At 32.6% G+C, this 22,401-nt stretch overlaps 1 protein-coding gene across 1 annotated transcript in view; it reads left to right on the forward strand.

Moving 5' to 3' along the window:
* Nucleotides 1–1,916: 1,916 nt before the first annotated feature.
* The window catches only part of LOC129216551 (phospholipid-transporting ATPase ABCA3-like), a 51,319-nt gene continuing 30,834 nt past the window's right edge, over nt 1,917–22,401 (forward strand). The window contains exons 1-4 of the mRNA XM_054850768.1: nt 1,917–2,046; nt 2,462–2,559; nt 3,338–3,493; nt 17,229–17,466. Of these exons, the coding sequence (XP_054706743.1) occupies nt 1,917–2,046; nt 2,462–2,559; nt 3,338–3,493; nt 17,229–17,466 (622 nt within the window). The remainder of the gene's footprint in view (nt 2,047–2,461; nt 2,560–3,337; nt 3,494–17,228; nt 17,467–22,401) is intronic.

Genomic DNA, 22,401 nt, shown 5'->3' on the forward strand with positions numbered 1-22,401 from the left:
TTGGAGCCAAAAAATATTTTACACATTTTTTATTATGACAAAAGTAATTTTCTGTGTATTTTTAACTTTTTGTGTATTTTAATATTGCATTCTCATGCTTGATTAGTGTAATAAATAATTATGAAGAGTTGTACAATGATAACTATATATATATATATATATATATATATATAAAGTATAATTTGTGTGTTTTATTGATATTTATCTACCTGTATTTTGTTTAGCTCTTAAATTTCAATTAATGAAAAGTTGAAATGGCTTCTGAAATTAAAACAAGTGGATTACGTCAGTTTCTCATTCTTCTTTACAAAGGATTATTACTTCGAAAAAGACATTATGTAATTACTGCATTTGAACTAATAATTCCTATATTTATTGCAAGTATCCCAGCAATAATTGAGTCTGAGTTAAGTTCAAAGAATGTGTATGACGAAAGCCCTGTGACTAAACAATGGTCAAATGACACTTATTTCAAACCATTTGATCCTCTGAAGCAGTCATCACGTGCTGGTGATACAGAAAATTTGCTATTTATGTATGCTCCATCCAATGCGTTTACAGATCAGCTGATATCCAATGCTATAAAAACTTGGACTGCTATAAATGGATTTCGAAAAAATATTAGTAAGTATGAATATTACTTTTCATTGTGTTTAACTTTTTACATTTTTCTGTATTTATCTCTTTGCTTTTTTTTTTCTTTTTTGTTGAGATATTTTATTTCTGAATTTTTTTTTTGATAATTTGATTGCTTGTGAAGCTTATTTAACAATTTTTAAAAGAATTAATTGCAAAAATTTTAGAGTGTCACACTTGTGATTCATGCCGTCTCAGATTTATTTTTAAAAATTACCAAATGTTATGTGTCATATTAGAAGACTAAATCCAAAGTCTTTTGTTCTTAAGTTGAGCTTTTCTGTTCTTTTGAGCCTTCAAAGTTCAACGTGCTGCACTGACCTACAAAGATGGGAACAGTCAGAAGAAACCTCGAAATTTTGAGGAAAAAACCTGCTTTATTTTTCAGTTTTTTTCTAAAGGGGTTTATTTTTTCTCGGGGGAAAAATTGAAACTGTTAATGTTTCCAGCACATAATAGAGTATTCAGAAATTTATAATACAGTACAGAACCTTTCATCTAGGATCCAGAATACCGAATTTTTTGGCTTGATTTTAACTTTGTTTTTTTAAAATACTCATTTTCAGCAATTTTTGAAAAAGTGAGCATTTTTTTGAAAAATCTAAAAGTAAACGAACGATTTCTTTTTAAATGTCGTATTACTCGTGTATAATTCCAAAAATTCGGTACAAAAACGAATTTTAAAGTCATATTATACATCAGGCGAAATTTCAGAAATATTTTTCCCAAACGAACTTTTTACATACAGAAATATGAGTATTGTTTATTCTAGATAGTTAACATGATGACAAAATGTCATGTTCTTTCTTTGTAATTTGCAAAAAAAAAAAAAAAAAACCCTGCAGCAAGACGCAGTCCGATTTTTCTTGAAAAATCGGAAATTGATTTAAACACAAGCATTTCTAATTTATTTGACACACTTTTTTTTGGGGTGCGGCGATTATGCTGATGCAGCGTTTCTTCCAGAAATTACTGTATTAAAATTATTGAGACCATCCAACGTGCTCCGTGGTTCAATGAAACCCGACTGCCCCTATGCACATATTTTTTTATTTTTAGGTCTGCATCTTATTCAAGGACTACGTATGATTTTATACATTAGTTTTCCTACACGTTTTAAACCTATTTTTAAGTAACTTCATGATGTTTTGTAAATTCATTTCTATTTCCTAAATTTAGCAAAAGAGGCTGCAAAGAATGAAGATGAGTTGGAGAATTTTGCTTACCACATACGAAGAGCAGATGTAACTGTTACAATCATAGGGACCATTTTTAACAATATGGGCCCAGCTGATTCAGGAAAATCTCCAACGTCACTTGATTACAAAATTCGTTATGGAAGGTCTTCTGGGACAGAAACTTTTAATACCAATTTGAAATATCGTGTTAATGGACCAAATACTAATGATGGTAAGTAAGATTAATGTATTTTTTACACATTCTATTTTGCTGTATGCTATGATTTTTATACAAGATTTATTCCTTTCTTATGATAGCTGAAAACTGCAAACGAGATTATTGTTAAGCCTTGCAAGAAGTTTATTTGAAGTTATGCTTTAGTCGCGTGTGTCGGCATCTCTGTTGTCAAGGCAACAATAGCACTTAGGTTGAAAAATGTTTTTGTTCTGATGATTTCAAGAGAACAGTTTGCAATTTTTTAAGAGCAAATAAAATAATTATCCTGTTGACCTTATAACTATGAAGTCTAGTCTTTTGCAAGTATTTTAAAGATAGCTACAGGTTTTTTTTTTTTTTTGCATAATTTTAAATAAGGCATGAGAATACAACAATTATGTTGATTATATCTGATTATCCTCTTTTTTAGAATACATAAATAGTCATTTTTTGGCCTGGCAAACAGCATTGGAGAAAGCATTCATTGAGCAAAATATGTTACAGGAAGGAAAGAAAATAGATTATGAGGTTTGTGTTTTTTATTTACTTTTTTGATTGTTGTGTTACAATGAATCAATTTCAACAAAGTATTTTAAATTCATTTTAATTAATCATAAATCATTTGGCAAGCTTTAAACTCCAACATTGGGCTTTGAAATATGTCCATTTTAGTGAAGAAGTATTTTTCATTTTTTCATCTCTTTTGATTGGTTTTTGGGTTTTAATCTTCCATGTTGACCATATGTTTGCATTTGCATTCATGGCCCCTAACCCATTTACCCTAAAATGGCTCATTTTTTTTTCTTGTCTTGCTTGTTTTTGTCACAATGAAAGCTTTGTACTTTTATATCAGCTTTTATTATGCTTTTTATTTTTTTTGGCTTTATGTGGCATTTATTTTTTTTTTGTTTTAATTCATCTAGTTTACCCCACAGAAAAAATAGAATATTAAAAAAAAAAAAACCCTTTAATTTAAAAGTATAATTCTTTTTCTCTGAGAAAATATTTTAATAAATTTCAATTATGCATTTATAATTGAAGAATATTTCTCATTTTACTTTGTTTTAATAAAACTCAGGCCCATCATTCCATTTTTTTGGAGGAGGCTTAGGACAGAGGTTAAAAATCTAGTACATTTTGTAGGAGAAAAACAACAAAATATGCGCAAAGGTACCTACTTGATTACATTATGTGTGGTTGACCCTCCCATAATGACGTGCCTGATAAAATTTGTTTGTTTACAATCAATGTCATTGATTTTTTTTAAATGGTATATGATCTTTACATTTGGTGTGTTCATTTTTAGCTTTCTTTGCAAAGATTTCCTTATCCAGCTCATCCTGAAAAAAGAAATGCCTTTACTGTTGTTAATCTGATATCTTGGGTTATTGGATATGGCTTTTCGGTTTTCTTCATTAACATTGTTAATACTGTCATTGAGGAAAAGAAAAATGGGAGTAAAGTAAGAAATTAAAATTTTTTTTCCCCACTTATCTGTTTATATCTTTTATAAGCCTATTTTGCTTATATATAATTTGATATAATCCATAGACTATAAGAAATTTTAAAATTTATATTCCACTTATTTGTTTAGATCTTTTATAAGTTTATTTTTCTCTTACTTTTTAAAAATGCATATGTCTGCCTCACAAGAAATTTAAATTAGCCCCAAATAGCCTTACAACAAGATTCAAGATATAAATGAGAAAGTTTGAAGATTAATTACCCTTTAATTTTAAGGCTATTTGAAATTAAATGCATTTAGTGTTTAAATAAAAATATAAATTACTAGCTGACCCAGCCACGCGTTGCTGTGGCGAAGTAGTTGGATTAAAATATTTTTTTACTCGATATTTTGATAGAATCTAATTAATATTTTTAGTAAAGCTTAAAATAGTCTAGCCAATTTTAAAACAAATGAGATTGATAATGTACTTGTCAGGCTGAATTAAGTAATTATTGAATTTTGTAAGTACTAACTAATTTTTCAATGGTTAAAGCACTATACTTACGGTTAGTAAATTTTGCAAGTATGACTTCGGCCGAAAATAAAAGCAAAATAACTTGAAAGTGATAGTAACTATTGAAACTGATTGTAATATATCAGAACGTAGAAATTAAACATAAGCCAACATACACTGTTAGAATGTGCACTAAATTTTATTCATCTCAATTTATCTATAGTTTGTAATCAATAACTTTTTTACAAAACAAATTAACTAAATTAAAAACATATAAAAATTAAATTTTATACATGAGAGAGATAACATTGACTTTGATCTATTATTTGAAAACTAAAAATTATCTAAGCACTAAGTTGTGCACAATATTCTTGCTTAACCTGTCTTTTGCTAACACGAATAGGTATGATAACTTTCCCACTCGTAAGTAGGCAATAGATACAGGGTGTCCTGAAAAAGACTGACTGTTTTCAAAAATTTATAAAAAGAAAATGGTTAATGATAAAAAAAAATTGCAGAAAATTCATGTGGTGGGCCGTAAGTTTCGTCCCCCAGAGCTCCAAAGTTACCTCAAACGTTTTTCAATAGATTTCGCTGCAGATAGTACGCCTCTAAGTCAAAAACTAATTTTTGGAATTCACCGATTTTTCCTCCAATTGCGACATGTGGTTGCAGCCGGCGGAAGGCATTTTAAAAATATTGTTGCAAAATTTTATTTTTTAAAACATTTTTCAAAAAACTATGATGTAATTTTCAGTCTTTGATTTACAGTCTTACATCTGCTGCGCCATCTATTGGAAAATTCTTGAACTAAATTTTGGAAATTTGGGGGACGAAACTTATGGCCCACTACATGAATTTTCTACAATTTTTTTTCTCATTAATTATTTTATTGTTATGAATTTTTGAAAACGGTCAGTCTTTTTCAGGACACCCTGTAGTTGCCCATAAGAGAAACATGTATGTTTCAACTCCAAACCAAAAGTAGACATTGTTTGGTCTTGAAATCTATTTATGGTCTTTTCAAAAGCTAAACAAATCGGAAATTGAAGTCTTCCATATCTGTTTGCAAATTATGACGCTATTAATCGCTTACGTGGCAACACAAAAATTTCTTTTTTAAACTTTTCCGTCAAAATTGTAGAAATTTTGATGAAGAAACGTGTACCGTTGCATAATCTAGGTGGGTTTAAACTGTGAAAAAGAATAATTGGTGAACGAATTTTCAACCGAAAATCATCTAGTGGCATTCCTGGTATATCCAGAGAATTTAAAAATCAGTTGAAATGTTTACGGCTTTGTTTTCATAGACAACTGTATAGCCTTGTTCAGCATCAACGGTCAGCACAATCTGATTATGATTTTTTTTAGCTGTCAGTAATGGCTCATTATTCACAATAATTGTAGCTAAGACAGCGTCATTGCATTGTTTTTTCTCGTTGCAAATCAGTGTCAACTAAGTCGGTGACCAATCGATCAGGTGATATCACACCATAATGACTAAACAACAAATTTGAAATTGAAATGAATAAATTTTCAATCAACACTAAAGCTTCCGTATACTTGGTGTTTAATCTAGATTTGGATATCGGTGTATTTGTTTAACTCTATGCAGTACATCTTTAAGCATAAAATTTATATAGTTTCCCCACAGAAATGAAGATTGTGTTGGATATTATGTCATGAAAATTATCTTAAACAAATGACAAATACTGTTACTCGTTATGCAAAATCTGCATTAGAAAATTCAACTCTCACTGATTGCGTGCTGCTAATAATTACTATTCGCGAAATGCATAGTGATATGTATTAAACACTCGACAATTAACGGTCCGCAAATATTCCCGTCTTTTAGAGAATGTTTAAAGAAAACAAATGCAAAAACAACATTCACTTTGTTTTGGATGCACAGTTTTGTTTTGGATGGAGTTTTGGTCCCAATGTCTTGGCTTTAATTTTTAATTATGCCCGAGATTGATGAATGTTGTGTTCTTTGTTTGCGTGGCTTCCATGATTTTTTTTATTATTATTATTATTTTATTCAACACTAAAAACAATTAAGAAATGTCCTGAAAAATAATTGGCATCGAATACACCCAATTTCTGTCAGTAACATATCTTAGAAAAATATCTTAGAAAAAAATAGGAGCATATCCCACTAAAAGTCAGAAACCTTCCTAAAATTATCCTGAAGTCTTTCTGAAGAACTCCGAACCTGTCCGATTCGAGACAATAATTTCTCTGAAACCTTTAGAGAGAACCGAAGTAAGATTAAAAATAATAGCTTGGCACATTTTTTGACTCACCAAGAAAATACCAAAAGCATTATCGCAACCATAGCCACTGCTAAGAAGGACTTTCAAGCACGCACAAATAATTCTACTTGCTTGTTACTCTTGGAATGTTACGGAGCTCAGAGACTCCCTTCCTCCCATTGGGAGTTATGTCAATCTGTACGGACCACGACGGTGGTAATGAAGTCAGTTCATCACTAAAATTCATTAATCTTCCTGAAATTATCTTGGAATCGTTGAAGAATTCAGTAAAGCCAGTCGTGTTGCTGAACCTTCAGAAAAAGATTAGGTAAGTTGAATAGAAAGCTTGACACCTCTCTTCTTTTCCAAGAAAGCTCCAACACTTATGCAGCAAGTATGGGGAAAGGCAAGACAGAGTTGCAAGCAAGTATCATGGCCTGATTCGTCTGCGATTCCTGCAAAGCTACGGAATCCAGAAGCCCATTCACTCTCATTGAGAGTTTAGTCTCTGCAGACTGACTATAATCGAACTGAAGCCGATACACTTAATAAATACGCTCAGTTAATCTTTAAACTGGGAATTGGAATTTTTTTTCGCAACAGTGAGAAGTCTGCATTAATGATGTTTGTTGAAGCAATTCAGGAAACTTTTTGAAGCAGATACTTGATTTCCAAAAACTATACTCGTTGACCGTTTTCAAGATGTACTGCAAGATGCTGTACAGAAGGGTCTCTTTCATATATAGGGAAGCCAGATAGCTTCGTTGCTGTCTTTATGTCCACTCATCGCCCATCATGTGTTTTCGGCAATTTTGTCCATATCTCTTACTTCAAATGCTACCGAATAAGGACCTTTAATAACGCATTTGACGAAGGATTTAAAGGATTTCACGGAACTGCAAAACTTGACATTTATATGAGCCTCATACGTTTTTAAAAGCAGTGGTGAGTATGGAACTGCTTATCAATTTCAACTTGATTTGTAGAATTTGACATTTAGATTGAAAAATGTGGCCTCTATACTCCTCCTTTCTGCGGTGATATTGTTGATAACCATCAATATCCGTAACATATTATCATTTGTAAATTTTAATTAACTTAAGAATAAAATTTTTGAGGATTAATCAACTTACAGCGCCATCTAGTAAGAATTTACAGAACCAAACAATCAGTACACATTATTAATGTGTAATAAGCATTTTATTTGCAATAAAAAATTATAAAAACCATCCTATCTTTTAAGTTCGACCAAAATACAGTTAGCTATGAAATTTGATAAAAATCGGTTCAGTAGTTTCGGAGTTTACCCCGAACAAACATCGTGACATGAGATTTTTATATATATAGATAAAAAATGAAACTATATAAACTAATTGTGACTTTTACTGCTAAAAGATTTTTTGTGTTATGACATGACTGTCACATACAGTAATTTAATTCAGATTTTGGGGATTAGTTCGGCGGCATAGCGAAATGATTGTGCATTTTCAGGTTAAAGCAATTTCTCTTTTTAGTTATGTTTTAGGGTCATTAAAGATCATTTTTAGCCACACAGGCATTCTCTACGCCATTTGGATTGTTTTTTAAAGCATCCCAAAGTTATCGTACACATGTATAGGAGTTACCTTAGGTAATTTGTTACAAATAGATGTGTTTCGGACAATAGCGTGTGTATTTCCACATTTTCATGTCTCCTTTTTATAAATATTGTTAAAAGCAGCGAGTACCAAGTGTGCTTGGAAACTAAACCGTGGGGGTTCCGGGTTCGGCTGACCACCTAATCAGAGCATCTGCCTAGAGCACTTGGTCAGGAAAACTGAGATGGGCACCCATGAACTGTCGTGCCACTGGGTTTGGTTGAAAGCACCGATTGAAAGACATTGAAAAATTTGGTTCCTGAAAAATGTGTCTCCAAATATCACACTAATGATCTTTTACTTAACTTTTTCAAAAATAACCGAATTTCAGGCAAAAACATCTTAAATTGTGATCAATTAGGTGTTTTTATTACAAAAGCAGAGTTTAAACATTTCTGGGACAGATCTCAGTGAATCTCATCATTTTCACAAAAACATTTGCACGAAGTGCAAGGGAGACCAGCTTTTCCATTTTTGATTTTGGTTACATTACTACAGTAAAATGTTAAATTTAATATAAAGTTAAACAAAAGGAAAAAAAATAGGTATATCTTCCAAGTCACTGGCCATTTGCTCAATTTTATTCAACCATACTCTTGAGAGAAAGAAAGACTGGTGTAACTTGTTACTTGTAGACGCTTCTTCGGTGTATGTCCTGCTTGAAACGATGGTTGAAGAGCAATGTTATAAGCAATATTATAAGTGTGTCCTGAGTTGGGGGAATGTTTTCAATTTTCCTTTGAGAAGAGTACTATGTTTTCCATGAGAAGTTGACGTTATCCTCTTCACTGCATCTCAGACTAATAATAAGAGTAGACCAAGCTATGGCAACCCCTTTTCTGCTCACAAACCAAACCATGTGACTGGTGTGTATCCTAGCAACGGTAGGCGTTGATCCATATTATGGATTTCTAAGAAATCATGTTTGCCAAACGCTAAGTTTTAATTTCTTATTCATAATACCCAAGTGCAAGAAAAATGGTTCACTATTGCTGTGCATTTTCTTGCAAAGAAAAATATATAAAAGATTTAGCTGTAACATTTCACAAGTATGCAGTATTATTAATATTAGATTTTATTTAATTTCTTGAAATTTTTCTTTTTTGAACCGTGTTTCGCTATGAAGTTTATAACTATTTCTATTAAGTATTAAGTTTTAACAGTGAAACACATAGGAATACATTTTATACACTATTTTGCTAGCTTCTGGAAGTGTTTTTATCTTCAGAGAAGTGATATGCAATTTGAAAAGGTTTTTGAACGTTAGCAAATTTGTGTCTTAATGTTGGTGACAAATTTTCCCCGCCAATTTGAAAGATCCCCTTTTTAAACTGAAAATAATCCTGATTTCTAGTTTTTTCTTTGATGTACACATACTGTCTTTGAATAGTTCGTATTTCTATGTCAAAATTTTAAAATTTCCGATATTATCAAATTTTATCCATATTAATTTTAGGTGACATCCATTTAATTATACTTTGACGTTATTTAGACAGTTTGAAATTCCAAACTCATTTTGAGAAGACAACTTATTTCTATCATATTGATTTAAGAAAGTCAAGTGGGAAAATGATTCAGTGTTTAGTTTACTACAGTGGCGGATTTCTAACTTGGCTACTATCTAGTATAGCTTACGGCGGACAACTTCCGTAGGCAGCAAATTTTTGAAATGCTAAATTCCTTTGGTATTCATTAGAAACCTAGTATCCCCTAATTTCTTTCACTTTTGCAAGAAATGTAGCGTAGGCAGTTTTTGTTTCAGCATAATAAAGACAGCAATTTGTTTCAACTTATTTGTGGCAAATACTTTTAGTCAACGTATAACATTACACTTAAAATAATTAGTTCCAAATGAAATTAAAGTTACTGAAAACTGTGATCTAAAACTAATTACTATTGTCAAAATAATTCATAATTAAATAAAAAGAAAAACAGTTCAATCTCTGCACCTGTAAAAAAAATTATAATGAAAATCCATTACGTCTTAAAATAAATGTCGAGTGCCAAACTATAGATAATGCCGTCATCTAGCAATCATGCTGTCAAAGTTTTCGCTAAGCCTCACACCAGTCACACGATGTATCTCTGAACCAATTTCTTGATCAGCAAGACTGGGAAAGCTCAGTCTACTCCTATTATTAGTCTATGCTGCATCTATCATATAGTTTTATGACATACTTTTTTAGCCCAAATATGATATACAGTTCCTCTTCTGGAGTACCACAGGAGCAGCGAAAAAGATTTAAAAACATCGTTGACTGCAGATAAGGTTGCCATGCTGCCCAAGCGGATTATTTTCCTTTGTTTCTGAAAGACGATGTTGTGTCACAACCTGCAAAAGCATGAAAAGCCAAAAGCCCGGCACATTTTTCCGGACCAAGTCATTGCTCTGTGCCATAGAGTCTATGGGGCAGATATCGAAGATCGGTACAATTTTCCAGTGTCTAACCAAATCCACAGTAGCTGATCACACCCCTCTAGGTTTTGAAGAAGCGCATTGACCAAAACGACAATGTCGTTGTCCACTGTCCTGTAAAAACTTGGTTGTAATCATGAGATGCACCATCTGCACATGGAACAGCATTATACTGTCGGCTTCATCATAGGAGCTAGGCATCAAGCCTATCAAATCAAAATTGCCATTGCAAAGGACACTCCTGTGACGAGTGACAATAACAAATTTTTGTTGAAAATTTATTGTGCTGAAAGGTCCACCAAGCATTCAAACAGTTCCTGCTTATTTGAGTCGTTTCTCAAAAATTTCGACCAGTTTTTAAGAATTTATTTTGTAGCCTCCATTTTCGGCAACAAAAACCTTTTTCTCTTTTCAATATTAATGCAGATTTTAAGGAAGCAGGTACATTATACTCATCAAATGTTGCATGCATTCTCTGTGCTTTTATCGAAATTTCAACTGTTACAATAAGCAACAAAATTCATTTCATAGTTAGAAAATGTTCTTCTTGGCTCTGGACGAAGGTAATTGACAGTCGCTGCTCCATCCATTACCACCATACATAAATTCTGAGATTGCTGCTCTGTGTCGTCTTTGTCAGGCTTTAAACAAGTGGAAAAATCAGCTTTCTTTCCAAATCAAAGTTCGTCGTTTTCAAAAAGTGATGGAGGGTAAATATGATACTCGTGACTGGAAAAGGCATCTTAATTCCCCTGACGTACTTGACAAGCAATGTAATAGAGCCTGGAAAAAAACAAACGTGTTTTTTTTATGGCAGCAAACTGTTCCTCTTTCCCAGATAAGGATTTTACTGACACGCTGTTAAATACTGCCAACTTGTTTTTCTGCATTGGTGTGTCAATAGAAACTGAGATATCAATGAGTCTTTTTTGAAAGAACTCATTTGCTTAAGATTCATCAATTTTTTTCATACTGCGCAAATTGGATGCCGTTTCAGAATCTACAAGTAATCGTGAGTTCAAAGCCACGGGGTCACCACTTGGTTCTAAGAACAGATTGCTTATTTCATTCAGAATATTAATCATACCCTCAATGCTGTTGATGAATGAAGGTTGTTTTGCGTTAGAAATTTCATGGTGAGTGCTTCCCTCATCTCTGCTGGTCTTATTTGAGAATATTACTGAATTTATGAACAATTCTTGTGACTTCAGGTCCTTGCAACCATCCACCTGAGCATAGCAGACGGGCAGCAGCTCCACCATCTGCTTTAATAAGCGCATTGTTTGTTCGTGAGCTTCGTCGATTGACATTCCCAAAAATGCCGTTCTTGTCTTCCTTACCATAAAATTTCTTTTGCAAAATTTGGAATAGATATGAGGTAGACAATCTCTCAAAGACAGCATGTCCCTCATATGTCCCTCATTGACACAGCATGAGCATAGTTTGGCCGATCAAGGAAGAAGAACATCCACTTTAAATTCAAAAGAACTTGCACACCAAGTTTGAAATCTCCAGCATGTAATGCCCGTGTGAAAGTCAGGACGTAAAGTTCAGTCTCCAGGATGAGCTGACAGGAACAGAACTGTGAACTTTTCTCTTTTTTGAATAGATATCAATCGTTTTCATTAGTAGCTTTCAGACTGTCCTCCCATTGATTTTCATACTCTCTTCAAAGGCTTTTTTGCTCAATGTAAATAACGCACTTGCTGTTGGTGAGCCCGACGAGTATTTAAAATTTTTTTTTCGACGTGAATTGCGACTCGGCTGTACCATTGGATGAAACACTTTGGGATTGGGACGCTATAAAAACAATCCAAATGACGTTGTAAATACCGTTATGGCTAAAAATTCTCCTTGCTGACAGTAAAACATAATTAAGAAAATAAATTGCTTTTACCTCAAAATGCAGTCTTTTCGTTATGCTGCCGGACTACGGCGGCAAGAGAGATCTTTAGTTGTTTTGTGGCAAACGTCAAACACGCAGCGTTTTTGACAAAGCAAGTGGATGTTTTAAATTTTATAAATAAGGTTTACAATTATTATTCCAGTTTTATTGTAAGGGTAACTGTGTAGTCTTTTTTTTTTCTCAGTATTTTAAGAATATTTTCAATTTTTCCACTGTTGGCAGCTGTGAAAAATCAGCGTTTTTCACATTTTTGAGCTATTAAAACTTAATTTTTCAGTAAAAGATGTATCCTTTACATTGTCTATCTTTTATTATTGCACTCAGCCTCATCAGTACCTAGAACACATCGAAAAACATTGAATATTAGGCAGAAAAAACGTTACGAAAAATTCAAATTTCGCTCGTTTGTACAATAATACTCAAACCTCACAGCAAAGGCCAGGGCCATCCTGAAGGGGGGGGGGAGGCGAGCGGGGCAATTGCCCCGGGTGCCACGAAATGAGGGGGCACCGCAAGGCATCCCTTGTTTCGATGGAACACGACGACATTCACATGAAATGAGGGGCGCCTTGCGGTGCCTCTCTTCGCATAAAATGCCTCGATTGTATAAAATTAGGGGCGCCCTGCAGCGCCCCCTCATTTCAGGTATCATAGATACGCAGCCATAGACATACAAAATAGAGAATCATTGCAATGATTCTCTATTTTGTCCTATGGCATGAAAGTATTCCTGTCTCTCAGTCTCCCCCAAAACATTTCTTTCCTTTGTGTCATACACGGATACAATTTCTGAGAATATAACCCTTTAGAATCAAACAAAAGGCACTTCTCCTTTGTTTAGTTCTCACCAAATTTGCTTGAGTTCTTCCCCTGCATGCAGTGACATAACGAGAAAATTTTTTAAGGGGGCACTTTGAAAAAAAAATGTTTTTTTTTTTTATTGATCGGATAGGAAAAAAGGCCAAAAAGTGTCCGGCCAAAATTTTGAAACTTTTAGTTTTAAAAACGCAATTTTAGCCTTAAAACATGATTATAGGTCATGTTTATTGACGTTAGGGTAAACGGGGAGCTCAAAGACTTGTTTCCGATCGATTTTTTTAAAAAATAGATTGAAATCAATTCCTTCTCTCCCTGCAAGTTTTTGAAATCGAAGTTTCAAAAACGAAACTTTAGACAAACTTTGAAGATTTTATAGATAGGAGGATCTGGAGCATTTCCCAGGAAAATTGTTCAAAATTATGGTCAAAAAAATTTAAGCAGTCTTTTACTTTCAGGGGCTATCCCACTTAAATTTTTTGTAAGTGTCTCTTGAAAAACCCATTGCTTGTGATATTAAAGAAAGGCGACATGGGGACGAATATTTTTTTAAACTCAATTCTTAAAAGCAATTTGTAAGGCCACATTTTGTAATATTAGGGCCAGTGATTTTTCGAAATTAGAGCTCCAAAAACGCAATTCTGAGCGATTTTCGATTTTGTTGAGTATTTGTAGGCTTCTCTCTAAAACTTACAAATATTTGATGCAAAAGAATAACATCTTTGTTTATAACATATAAGAAAGCTGATATTAGATTGGTACAAGTAAAACCAAAAAACTCTTGAAAAGAATCATTGGTTGAGTTCAGATCGAAATTTAATTTTGATGTAATTTACTTCGATAAATACATTTTCTCTTTATAATCAGCAAATTACGTTCTTGTTCTTAGTTTGATCAATATGAATAACCAATTCAGTTTTAATTGTTCGTTTTTTATCTAGTGGGATAACATTTTACTAGATAAATATTTGGATTGTTAACATTTCCGTTTTTCAAAAAGTTTTTGGGGCATTATTGTTTCAGAAATATTAACAGATTCATTGCTTGTTTTAATTTGTATTATGCATAGCCCTTTGATTGTTCTGTTTATCAATATGTAAAAAATTCAAGTATGTACTATGCACTAATGTTATAACTAACTTGATTTTTCTGTGTGTATAGGGGTGTGTATTAGGGTGGGTCAGTTTTGACTTTTTTTTGAAATCGAAAACGCCTGTGGTGGGAAAAGTTGTGTATTGGCATCAAATGCTCGAACAAAAATTTTTTTGGAAATCAAAATATATTTAGATTCCCCGCCAGCCCCTTAAAGTTTGGCCAAATATGTAAAAACTGACATTTTTAATTTTTTTCTTAAAATCTTATAAATAATATTTTTAATCGCCTGTGGTGGGAAAAGTTGTGTATTGACATCTAATGCTCACATAATTTTTTTTTGGTAATCAAAATATATTTAGATCCCTCACCAGTTCCTTGAAATTTCACCAAATATGGAAAAATTGACATGTATTTGTTATTTTTTAAATTTCTCACGTTTGGTTTTTTTTAATCACCCGTAGTGAAAATGATTGCCTAGTAACATTCTTCACTCATAAGTAATAATAATATTCAAACTACGCTCAACAAGTGAAATGTGGAATATTTTCATAATTTTTGAAATCTTGTTGCTTAAAGCAAAAATTTTACCCAACACTTTTTTTTAATTTAAGCATTTTTTATACTTTATTTTTCTATCATAACACTATAGAATTCCTTAGGATTAAAACATAGGTATAAAAGATTAAAGTACCAGAAGTCCTTCGTCGCAATTTTACAGCAGCTCTTCCTTCATTTTCCCGAAGTATTAGGGGAAAATGACTAAGAATTCACCTCGGAGTTTTTTGTAATAAAGAAGTTTTACACCTTATACATTGCTTTGTTCTCAAATTTTGGCATTAATTTTCAGGAAGCCAATGTTGTGTGTATAAAGCCATCATGGCGTGTTGCTCCACAAACAGATAAAGATGCTTCTGTCACCAACCTAACTGCTCTTTCTACCGCTTGTGTATGACATGGTAAATTCCATAACTCACTTTCAATAACATCACACGTTTAAGCTACTTCTCAAGTTCCGCATTGAGTATATGTTTGGGGAGTGGAGGGTCTGTAAGGACACAATTTTGCCAATTTAACAATTCTGTATAGTCTTTTGCTTGAAAATTTAGAGGTGGAATGACAAAATCACGAAGAGTTACATTAGTAAGAGTTCGGGCCTTCAGGATTGTTCTGTAGCCTAATTTCCTTACTGAGGATCGCGTGCCTTTGATCATGGTTATCAACAGGTTTTCTGGATATCCAAAAAAAAAAACATTTCTTTGTATAACAGGGTCAACTACTGATTTCAGATCATCGCTAAGATATCTTGAGTAGTAGATAACTTCCCAAAGATGCTGTGCTGCTTCCCAAACTTTTGCATACACTTTTATAATGTATTCTACAATATTCTCTATTTCCAGCGATGACTCTTTTGTACCAACATACAAACAAAGTATTCTGTTTGCTGTTGTAAGCCACCTAGGATGAGACAGCTTTCCTAGTGATTTGGTGGACAGTGATGTTGAACAATTTCCTGAACATATTGCTTGACAATTTATTTGATACAAGTATTTTTGGTCAGTGCCAAGTTCGTCTGTATCAACTGTTGACAAATCAAAAGCGATTTTTTTAAAGTTGACAATTGGTAGCTGCTTACATGTGCCAAGAAGCTTTCCTATACAACCATTGTATGTAAAAGGACGTGTAGTGCTTCCATCAAGATGCCGTAACAGATAGCGTAAAGGTAGCTCATTGGCGTGCAATTGACATATGAGCCACTGCAACGGCCTCTTTAAATGCAGCTCAAACAGTCTTATTACACCACCTTTCACACCAGTATTGACTGCTGTTCCATCTGATCCTACTGCAATTAAATCCACAGTAGATACTTGGGTTGTTTTTAAATAGTCTAATATGCTTGATAGCACTTCTATCGATGTACTAATTCTTCTGCTCTGAGTTTTTCGTTACCATTTCTGTTTGGTTCATATATTCTTGGCTAAGTGCCAAGAACAGGCCGATTTGTCAGACTGAGGGTGGGTGATTTAAATAGTTTCATTATATCACAGAGAAGGAAAAAAATAAACATTTGGAGGAATCACACCATCTGTCTCTTTGACAGTTAAAACTAAGCAGAAGGAGCAAAGAAAAAAGGCAAAACATGCAATTTCAAATTCCCAGCAGGGGTGGTATATGTAATATGATATGATAATTATTTTGTTCACAAGCAAAGGGTCTTACTATTTACACCACAGGTGATTTAAAAAAAAAATACATAAGAAATGAAAAAAAGTTTTAAAAAAAGTCAATTTTTACATGTTTAGCAAAACTTTAGGGACCTGGCAGAAGGTATAAATATATTTTAATCACCAAAAATTTTTTTTTAATGAACATTAGATGTCAATACACAACTTATCTCACCACACGCGATTAAAAATATTATACATAAGATTTTTTTTTTAAATTAAAAAATGTCAATTTTTACATATTTGGCCTAACTTTAAGGGACTGGCGGGGGATCTAAATATATTTTGAGTTCCAAAAAAATTTTTATGTGAGCATTTGATGCCAATACACAACTTTTCCCACCACAGGCGTTTTCGATTTAAAAAAAAAGTCAAAATCGACCCACCCTAGTGTGTATAGGACAGGAAACTTTCTCCCCAGGCGCCGTCAGCTCTACGGACACCCTGGCAAATGCTTCCATGTCTAAAAGCATTCTTTAAAGGTCCCAAAACAAGAATCAAAAGCAAAATTGCTTTTACCTCGAAGTGCATAATCGACCTAAAATTTGACATTATTCCGCGGGACTAGGAAAACTACAACCAATTAAAAAATCTTTATGGCCAAAAGTCAATGTAACAGTTTTTCACCATGGTGAATAATGGTTTAGCTTCCACTGACACTACCCCTTTACCCTCAACCATAAATATGTACCTTAGCAAACTAGATATAAATTTTTTCCCCCTCACTAAGTGCACAAAATTGTGGTTTTAATACATTCTGCATTTACTGAATTTCAGCCCTTATAAATTAAATATAATTATGGGAAGTTTATGATTCAGTTGTGTATATGTAAAAAAATATTTAAAAAAATGGTTATTAGTTACATTCTAATCATTGTTTCTTGTGTAGGAGCTATTGAAAATGATGGGCATGACAGATTTTGTATATTGGGCCAGCAATTTTATGAATTTCTTTGGTCTTGGAGCCATTGCAATGTTAGTCATTACAATTATTTACAAGTCGCCTCTGAAGAATTCATATGTGCTTATAGAGTATACAGATTTTACACTTTTACTAGTACTACTACTCTTATATACTGCCTCTTTAATATTGTTTAGCTTAGCACTCAGTACATTCTTTAATAAACGTAAGTAAAATTCTTTACAAAGATTAATTTTCATTGTATTATTTTCATGATGTAACGAAAGACTTATAATATGTGCAAATGCTTTTGATTTTAAAATAGTAAACAAATTACATAGTGTTTTAAGGGTTATATATTTCAAAAAAGTCTGTCGCTGTTATAATCTAATAAAGAGATGAGAACAACATCTACAGGCTTCTCTATAAGAAGCCTGTAGATATTGTTTACATTGATTTTCAAAAAGCTTTCGATAAGGTACCGCATGTTGCTCTACTTAGCAAATTAGCTGATATAGGAATAGGAGGGAAAACTTTCATTTGGGTAAAAAACTGGCTGACCGGAAGGAAACAAAGGGTAGTTGTAAGGGGAAATTATTCTAATTGGAGTGAGGTTTTAAGCAGGGTTCCTCAAGGATCAGTGTTAGGGCCTGTTTTGTTCATAGTTTTTATGAACGATATTCACAAAAATATTTCTGGGAACATGAATTGTTTTGCTGATGATGTCAAAGTTATGGGGACTGTAGAAAATGAAGAACAAGCAAAACAGCTGCAAGAGGATCTTGATCATATTACGGAGTGGGCTGATAAATGGGGTATGGCTGTTAATGTTGGGAAATGTCAAGTGCTACATTTAGGGCATGGAAATAAGTGTACAAGTTATTATTTGCAAGGTTCAGTCATTAGTCAGGCAGACAAAGTTACTGATCTGGGGGTCTTAATAAGTCAGGATTTAAAGTTTAGCCAACAGTGCAGCATTGCTAGTAACAAGGCCAATAAGATGCTTGGGTTTATCAATAGATCTATTTCAAACAAATCTAAGGAAGTTCTTCTGCCCTTATATAGAAGTTTGGTAAGACCTCATTTGGAGTATGCTGTTCAGTTTTGGTCTCCTTATCTTAAGAAAGACATTAATGTATTGGAAAGGGTTCAAAGGCGAGCTACAAGGCTAATAAATGGACTTTCTCACTTAGACTATGATTCCAGGCTTAGAAGGCTAAAAATGTACAGTCTTGAGCAAAGAAGAGACCGAGGGGACATGATTCAGTTTAAATTTATTAAAATGAAAGATGTTACGGGGCTGAAGTTAAGCACTGAAAACAGGACAAGGGGTCATTGTTTTAAGCTATTTAAATCTCAGGCTAACATGGATGTTAGGAAAAATTATTATTTTAGCAGGGTAGTGGAACCTTGGAACAGTTTACCGGAAGAGGTGGTAATGAGCAAGGGAGTAGATAGTTTTAAGAGGGCCATTGATCTTCACTGGAGATTGTAAATTGACTAGGAACCAGTCTAGCTGGGCCCAGAGCCTGTTGCTGGTTGTCACTTTTGTATTTGTATTTGTATAAATTGTCAATATTTATCTTGTATGTAAAATATTATGTACTGCTGTTTAGTTTAGTGCAAAAATCTTTGTTATAGTTTCAATATGCTGCATTTGAAACAGCATGTTCATTTTTTTTTATGGTCTTTTTAATATTTTTACTTATTTCAGCTTTGTGCACATTAGATTATCATGCATAAAATTTTTTAAATCTTAAGTTGATAATTTCAATTCATAAACAAATATATAATTAAATCTATGGCTCCACATTTGATATTATATTAATTAAAATGTATCTCACCCATGCAATAGAAGTGACACAATTCAAAAAAGGTTAGTTTACATAACTGTTGCATGGTGGCACACAAGTGATATAATCTGTAGCTGCACATAATTGAAATTTCAAAATTTGGAAGAAAAATATTTCAACTTTTAGTACTGTTCACCCAAATTACAAAAACAAGCTAAGGAACACCATAGCATCAATGTTTTGCTCATATTGTATCATTTAAGAATAAATCAATCAAATGTAATACAGGGTTTGTGTGCTCCTTCAAAACTCCTCCAATACTTCTTCATTTAGGAAATTTTTTTGTAGGGCTTTTCTAACTCCTTCATTTTGGTTTTAACTCCTTCTTTTTAGATCAAGACTACATAATCTTCCTCTATGACAGTAATTTAAAATACTTTGATTGGCAACTCAATTTCATACCAAGGGCAAAGATATAACTGCAATTTTAATGTAGTAATTTGGTTTTTATTTTGTTCATAAAGATGAGATTTACAAATTGGTTATAGAAGCCATAAAAGTTTAATGTGAAAATATTATTGGTATCAGATGACTAAGACATTGCATAACTGAAGTAAAACATGCTTAAATGGTGCTGGGCTGTTTTTTCACGTTTAATGATTATTGCTTTTCCCACTACCACACTCTCAGCAACAAAAGTCAGTTTGTCTAATTATTATTTAAGTATTTAAAAGTACGTAGATAGATGTACTATATTAAATGATTGCCTTAAAAAAACAATGGTTTAGTAAATAACACTTTTGACATTCTAAAAAGAGTCATCCACAACTACATGTCATGCCTTGACGGGGAGACAAAAAGTGACATTACAGTTATAACAATATGTTTACGAAAAATGACATGTAACGAGGGAAGGAGTAAGGTGAAGTGTGATGGGGGGGGGGGGGGCAAGTATATGAAAAAAAGTGATAACATTTAAGAATACTCCAAAAGCACACCTTCAAAATCTGGTTTTACTCCTTCAAAACTCCTTCATTTTATTTCTGAAATTGAGAACAAACCCTGTAATACTAGCTAAAACTTTGATTTTTCCCATTGTTGTTTTTTTAAGTTTTGTTGCTTCTCTTGCAAGGTGCAATATAACAAGGTAATATATTTGCCATGCAATACTAAAGATATTTTTTTCTACAGATTAGCCTTGATTGAAATTTAAATTGTATTCTTTCAAAATGAAAACGCCCGTATAATTTAAAGAAAAGATGTCTGGGGTTATTATGATAATTTTCTTTCGACTTATCACTTTTTGTTTTTAAAATTTTATTTTATTTATTCCCACTTTTTTAAACTGAACTAATGTGGATGCTATTCTTTGACACAATAATAAGGTTAAAGCTATTTAAAATATTAAAAAAAAAGGTATGAGTCCAGCAGAAGATTTCCTTTTCGTTAATCTGCGACATAGATTAAGAAACCCTACAATAGTGTGCAAGATGAACCAATATTAAATTTATCATAAAATCTTAATCAGCACCAAAAAGTGCTAAACTTAAAAACTGCAAGTACATGCTAGCTGCAGATTTATATCTCAGAAAACACTTGCTAATATTAGCTTGCTTAAATGTTCTTACATTTCAGGGATTTTGTAAAAAACATTGTAGGTTTGTTTCCTGCCCCAACTAAGAAATAGCCTGCAGACTTTCTCAAAAATCTGCAATGTATGGTGCAGCATCATGTGTCTGTTACTGGGGTTATGAGTATCTAGCTAATAAACAAAACTGCTTTTATTAATAGTCTCTGGCTGTTGTTTCATCTTGGATCCCAGTTTTAAATTTACTATTTTTTTCACTTACAATTTCTGTTCTATCAATTAACCTGCTACAAGTCTTGCTTTATCATCACAACTAATACAAAAATCAGAAAGTTCAAAATCAGAATAAACCATTTTTTGTGATGAAAACTTGTAAAAACTGATTTTAAAAGACTAAACCCATTAAAGATTAATTTAATAACTAGAGTTACTTAAGTAGTCTACTTAATACCTGGCGGAAACTATAGTTCTTTCTTTTATGAGCATACTTAATGTCCGGGGGAAAACTAGAGTTCTTTCTTTTATTAGCCTCTTTTCCTGTGAAAGTAAAAAAAAAAGTGTTTTGAATTGACATTTAGAAATGAAAATGAAAAACTTTGAGATATAGGCCATTTTTGTTGCAAATTTACACTCACCAGTTTTGGATTTATCCATGTTTATATAACTGCATAAACTGTTTTACTGTATTTTTAGTTTAGCAAAGTAGTAATCTTTTTTGATTGAAATGTAAATTTACCTTCAAGCATTGTGAAGTCCGAGTCTTAAAATTGCAATTTGTTATTTCAGCTGTTTTTGGAGTTATTGTGATGATCATTTTATACAGCGTTTCTTTTTCATTGCTGATGGAAAAGTTCTTTCTGCTGAACACAGATATGAATTATTTCCCATTGTCAGTGAGTGCTAAATTAGGAATTTGTTTGATACCACCTGGATCATTACTAACAATATTTTCTTTGATTTCACTTTACGAATCTAGTGGTGAGTATGATGTATTTTCATTGCAAGTGTGAGTTTTTTTTTATTTTTATTGTAAGTAAAAGAGAAGAAAGATAATTCGAACGCTCTGTTACCTTTTTTCATATGCATTGTAAATTGTAAAATTCAATCAAAGTTGAAACCACATTGTTATAGATACCGAACATGCTTCTTGCTGCAGGGCTCATAGTCTGTGTGTGTGTGTGTGTGGGGAGGGGGGGGGGATATCCATTAAAACAGTTCAAATAATGAGTTAATTTTCTTCTCAGACACAGTACCAGTTGGTCCACAAAATGTTTTAGTCACCTAAATTTTTAAAAAAGAGAAAAATTATATAAATAAGTGGTTACCAAAAAAAAGAAATAATAAATGTAGACAACTTATTCATAAGAAATATTGAAGGCCATGACAGATTGTTTAACTTTCAAGAAGCACTTGTAAAATGGACTGATAGGAAATGAAGATTATTTATAACATATAATCCAATGAACTTGCAGCAATAAAATGTTTATATATTTGTCATTTGCTTTCTTCTTGTAAGTTATTTTGGTGATATTTAAGATAAACAACTGTATCAGCTTAATATTTTGATACAAAACAATTGTATTTTTCATAAATATGTTCTGAGAAAAATAATATCAATTATGATAACATAATCAAAATGTTATAAAATTGAACAATATTTAGTATTGACGCTGTATACCTTCACATTACATTGGGTTTGTACTTTTTTTTTTAGAAATAAACTCAGTGATAAACTAAGCAATGACTTAATTTTTAATTTCTATTCACTTCTATTTGATAC

Source organism: Uloborus diversus, chromosome 1, assembly GCF_026930045.1.
Source record: "Uloborus diversus isolate 005 chromosome 1, Udiv.v.3.1, whole genome shotgun sequence".
Classification (NCBI taxonomy): Eukaryota; Metazoa; Arthropoda; class Arachnida; order Araneae; family Uloboridae; genus Uloborus; species Uloborus diversus.